The sequence below is a fragment of the Apodemus sylvaticus genome, chromosome 5 (assembly GCF_947179515.1).
Source record: "Apodemus sylvaticus chromosome 5, mApoSyl1.1, whole genome shotgun sequence".
NCBI lineage: Eukaryota > Metazoa > Chordata > Mammalia > Rodentia > Muridae > Apodemus > Apodemus sylvaticus.
In genome coordinates, this window is record NC_067476.1 from 71280959 (window position 1) to 71287170 (window position 6212).

The following is a 6212-nucleotide window of genomic DNA, read 5'->3' on the forward strand; positions in this document are numbered from 1 at the left end:
GTAATCAAACTGTACTTTAAAATAAGAGTATTGCATCAATCTTTCTCCTTTTTTCTCTCCCTCTGGTCCATCTCAGAAACCCTCCCTCTAACTCCCCTCATGTTCCCTCATTCTCAAGTTAATATCTTTTTCTTCAGCTATTATTGTTACTTGTTACATATGTGAATATATGCATGCATGTATGCATGTATGTATCTATATGTACAAATATATAAGTATAACATACTGAGTCTGCTTTTGGCTTTTGTGTACATATACTGACCATGCTGTATTGGACAACTTAACTACCATGAATAAGATTCTCATCAGGAAAGGATATCAGAATGGTATTGGGAAGGCATGCAAAATGTTATTCAGTGATTTCAATAATAATCTAATAATTAATAAAATAAATAATAAGAAACTAAACAATATGAATCAACTAAATATACTATTGAATATAAACAATTATGATACATTTTAAAATAAAAGCTGTAATATATCCATGTACTTAGAAAAGTAAAGATATTTTATACTAAACCTCAATATCTATTCACTCTTCATATCTAAATCAGCTACTTTGTATACTCTTACTAATGGACATAATTAAAAGTAATCATATTACATTATATTGGAATTAATGTTGCATAAGTATCTGTTAGTTGTTCTTTGACAAAAGATAATATATATAAACTATGTAAAACTATGACATATATTATCTTCAATTGAGTCTTTTATTGCTTGTATACATATCACACATTGCATGTCTTAAATATACATATTTATAATAAATACAAGATTTATTATAAAACAATAATAAAGGCAAAAACAGAATTGTCAACATAAGAATATGAATATAACATAAAAATATGTCCAACATATTATAAAGAATAATGAAGTTTCCATATTAAAATGACAGCAATTTTAACTTCTGCTGTGTGATATTCCAATATGGATGCAAATTAGGTAAAATTTCTCATGATTATATTAATATAAATTATTTACATCCTACAAGTGAATTATTGAAGTTGAACACAAATATGGGGAAACATGGTGATTATGTAAAACCTTTCTTTTCTAACTCTTCTCTATAAAAAAGAAAATATGAAAATGACTATCTTGAATAATAGTAAAATTGAATATTTTAATTAGTAAAGGATATTAACATATTTCTATCTGAACTTAGTGTTGAATTAAAGAACAGAAATCTGGTTTCATTAACTGAAAGCTATCTAACAAATGGGGGCATTGTTAGCTACTCAAATCTATTACCCAAATATCCTCAAATGGAAGGGTGTGTAGACACTCAGGTGGACAATAAAGGTAAGCCTAAAACAACGTTCATAATGTAGCTATGCAAATATCATTACGTACAAGCATAACAATAACAAACTTCATCTAAAAACATCACTCAGTCCCAGAAATGTATTAGCCAGATTTCTTTGTAATGAATTAAGCGATTAAACATTTCCAAAATTATAATTTTCTTCATTAAAAAATAATAAATCATATCATACATCCTACTACAGTTTCAATGATGGGCAAAATCAGTTTTTCTCTTTCATCATAATAGTAAGTAAACTCTATTGTAACAGTAACTAAACTCCATGCCTTTTATTTCTCTTACAGAAATACTTTATTAAATTGACCCTAACCATAAACAAAAACTTGTTCTTCATTTATTAAAAATATATCATTGTTATTATTAATATTTTATTATTTTATTATTTATTAAAATACCCCTAGTGAGACTGAAGAGATGGCTCAGCATTTAAGAGCACTGACTGCTCTTCCAGATATTCTGAGTTCAATTCCCAGCAACTACATGTAGCTCACAACCATCTGTAATGGTTCCAATGACCTCCTCTGGTGTGTATATTCACATATATAAAATAAATAAATAATTCTTAAAAAAAAACTATCCCTAGTGATTTCATTGTGCAAGCACAATCATTGTGATCACTTACTATCTGATGTTGCCCTAGAATGACTATACTCTTTAACAACAAGTTTTCCTTAGTTTATCTGAATGTAACATTTTAGACCAGAGTTTTAGCATAGAAATTTTTATCTCTGAATTTCTCAAGGTATATATTAAGGGATTCAACATGGGAGTGACAACTGTATAAAAAATAGTAACTGATTTATCAACAGGAAAATTGGTAACAGGTCTGACATACATGAAAATGCAAGGAACAAAAAATAGGACAACTACCATGATGTGAGAGCTACATGTGGATAGGGCTTTGCGCCTTCCTTCCTGACTATGAGTCTTAAGAGAGTTTAAAATGATACCATAGGAGGCTAAGAGAATAACAAACACCACCATACAGATTGCTCCATCATTGGCAATAACAGTAAGACCAAGGAAGTAGGTGTCGGAGCACACAAGCACCAATAATGGATACATATCACAGGCAAAGTGGTCAATGACATTGGGACCACAGAATGGAAGGTCATAAACAAAGAGAACTTGAGCCACGGAGTGTGCAAACCCTCCAACCCAGGTTGCCACCAACAGGAGGATGCAAACCCCGTGATTCATGATGGTTAAATAGAGCAGTGGTTTACAGATGGCAACATAACGATCGTAAGCCATTGCCACCAGAAGAAAGATCTCGGTTGCACCAAATAAGTGTTCTACAAAGAGTTGGCCCATGCAAGCTCTGAAGGAGATAGTCTTTTTATTGCAAATTAAGTCCATAATCAATTTGGGCGAGATGGCAGTGGAATAAACAGCATCCATGAGTGACAGATAGGCAAGGAAGAAGTACATTGGGGAGCTCAAGGAGGAGCTGGCAATAATAGTCACCATAATAAGCAAATTGCCTGCCATGGTCATAATGTACATGAGTAGAAACAAGATGAATAATGCTTTTTGCCCAACAGGATCTTGAGTGAGACCCAATAGGATAAACTCTGTAACACTGTTATTCTTTCCCATTTACTCTTCTATGAGGCTTATTTCAGAGGCAGGAGATTAGGAAAACAGGACCTGCCATTAATTGTGAACAAGACCATGAATCTGTTGGTTATAAGATATCTTCGTTACTACCTTCTCTGAAGTAAATTATAGTCAGGTGCTTGGTAAGTATCTATTGAGTTTCTCTCATAAATATCTCCAAAGAATTCCTAATAATGTCATAAAAACTAAGTTCTACCTCAAGACCTTAACAGAATACCATACAGAAAAGTAGACAATGGTATCGCAGTCATTCATATATTTAAAACTACTAAAACACATTTTGTCCTGGTTTCATCTTCAGTTGAAAGCCATCTAAAAAAATGAAAGAACATAGCCACTGAAGTGAGGAATGCATGTACAATGTAACCACAACTATATTCATGTTCATAATAATAGTTATGCAGGGAAAGATTCTTCCTCTTATGAAACCTACAAACAGTGGTAGTAACAAATACTAAAGACTTTGACTAAGAGATATCCAGTCTTTTCTGTTGGTAATCTTTTTGAAGAATACTTTAAAATATGATTATGTTGCAACCAAAAATAGCCCCCATCCTGTAACAACCAAATTAACACAATTATGCTTTACTAAACAACACAGATTCTCCACATCTCTCATCTTTTCACTAAAATCTGAATTTTTGAACTGTACCAAATAACCCCAATATTAATTAGCACATATTACCCATAGCAGTTATTTCATCTGAATCTGTCAGGTCTTTCAGAGCTATCATTTTATTAATTTCATCTTTGCACATATCAATTTTTATCACAATAATACACTATCAGGATTTTCACAAATGTTTTTACCTGACTTTAACTCACCTCTGACTGACACCCACTATAATGTCTCCAGCTAGTATATTTCCTTTATAACTCTTTTGTTATAGAACTCTTTGTTTTAGAACTCTAAATAAGGAGAGTAAGAGGGGTAAATAGAAACTATAAGGATACTGAAGAATGGGGCATGATTTTAAGTTTAATGCCTCTTAAGTACTAAGAGTGTTCAAAAGAAGTTCATCATTTGGATGACTAAATACATAACAATCAATTAAAAGTACATAATCGATGTGATAAAGTCTGCATTTATATCATATTTAAATGTATTTCTAAATGTCTCAGTTTGCACTTTAAAAAATAAAAATAATAAATCCGCTAATTTAGACTCCCTTCTAGTTGAAAATATGTGCCCCTATTAGTATTTCAGACTTATACTTATGGATTCTTCTAGAAAGTTTTTATTCTTTTTTCATATTTGTAAAATTAAATAACAATTTCAAAACTTATTACTGTTTCCTGAATAATGTTAACAAAGAATAAATGGGATGTGGCAACTACTGTGACTAAATAATTACTGTAACTTTCTTATTCATGTGAGTGAACCCAAGACACACTTGAAGGAAGAGAAATCACTGTGGACCTATGAGTCATACACATGTATGGAAGTGTCATATCAGGTTCATTCACTAACTGCTCAATACTGGGCAATGTCACCATCCTTCCGTCTCCATTTCATCATCTTTACCATGGAAACATCAGCATCCACTTTATAGGTTATTTGATTTGATTTTCTTTTCATGTAATATGCCTGAAGAACTGATGAAATGTAAATGGACAGTAGCTCTTGCTGATGTTCTTGAGTGTATCACAGGAAGTATCAGTTCAAAATTAATTATAAACATTCTCTGTCAAAAAGGACTATAAACAAAGCCTAAGATACAAGAGTAGTATAAGATACTTCAGGAACCACCTCAGGGCATAGATTAAAAAGATGTATCTTCAAAGTATCTATTTAATTATGCAAAGACATTAAGTATGCATAGGTGCTAACAACATTTACCTGGAATGAATGTATTTTAACTTAATGAAAGCAGGTTAAATTTATTCTCATGTGCTTGGTGGAAAAGCAGGACTTGTACAGAGTCAGAGCTCTCTTGAGAAGGCAAATGCACATGCACCTTCTCCAGGTCTTATTTACATTATCACTTCCATACTACTCAGAGGATATTGCTTTCCTTGAATACATAAGGCTGATAAAGGCATACCTGTTGCAACACACAAGAATATAAAATAACATGTTTGATAATGTCTTTTTAACATGTTATTTTCTACATTGTCTACATTATCAATTCTTTATCACTAGGGTAAATCTAGTGACTCGTGTAACTGTTTGCATAAGAGAGTAAAAAAGGAGGTACTTAAACTTTATCATACTCAAATGCAAGTAAACTAAAATTATCAAAGATTTTGTTCTATCAAAAATCTGAATAATGCGAATGTCTTCAATTTAAACTACTGTTAACTGTTTCAAGAAATAAGTAGTCTAAAAGAGTCGCTAACAACATTTTAAAGAGAGCTAAAAGAAAGAAGCTGTTCAATTTGAGAGGTCATGAGGTGGACAAGGGAAAAGTTGGAGAAAGAAAGGGAAGAGGCAAGTTTTATAATTATACTCGAATTGTCAAATACATTTAAAAAACAGTAAAATGTGAAAGCTAAAGTAGATATATTAAAATAATAGAATTTTTAACAACCATTAAAAGTGTATGAAGTTTATATCATTTGAAAGAAATCGTATAGACTGGAGATAATGATGTTAAGCTCATTAAGTCTCAAAATGATAATTGAATATTTTCTTTGATTTACAGTGGCATAAATATAGAAAGAAATCTGTTTATGAGAATAAGTAGGATTAGAGGGAAGGTAGTTGAGTGGAGTAATGAGCAGAACTGGCTCAAATTACATGCTATAGAGGAAGGAAGACATAGAGGAAGAATGAAGGATCAGTTCAAATCATATGGTACACCACAGGAAAGTGGATCACTGTAAGCTAGCATAATCAACCAATTTATCTACTATGTATAATAATTCTATGTTATATTATACAACACTCTTCTCTGCTTTCAGGTATTATTTTAAGATAAATATATAAAGCCCTGAATGAAGCTAACAAACATAAATAAACATCTGTCCTGTTACACTGTAAGCACTTAGGATGATCTGCAATTTGGAATTCCATATATACATATATATATATATATATATATATATATATATATAGTGTATCATAAAATATAATAAATATAATACATAAACCAAATAAACATAATAAATATAATACATAAACTAAATAAACATAATAATTATAATACATAAACTAAAATGATAAGTCAATGATGATTTCTTAATGCATGGAACATATTTCACTTCTGTTTTAGCAAACTGGAAAACAAACCAAATCAGTCTGCAACAAAGACAAAATACATGATAT

General features: G+C 31.1%; 1 protein-coding gene across 1 annotated transcript; it reads right to left on the reverse strand.

Moving 5' to 3' along the window:
* Nucleotides 1-1978: 1978 nt before the first annotated feature.
* LOC127684427 (olfactory receptor 4A5-like) lies at nucleotides 1979-2923 on the reverse strand. The gene has a single exon (XM_052181354.1). The coding sequence runs from the start codon at nucleotides 2921-2923 to the stop codon at nucleotides 1979-1981; it is 945 nt and encodes a 314-aa protein (XP_052037314.1).
* Nucleotides 2924-6212: the final 3289 nt, after the last annotated feature.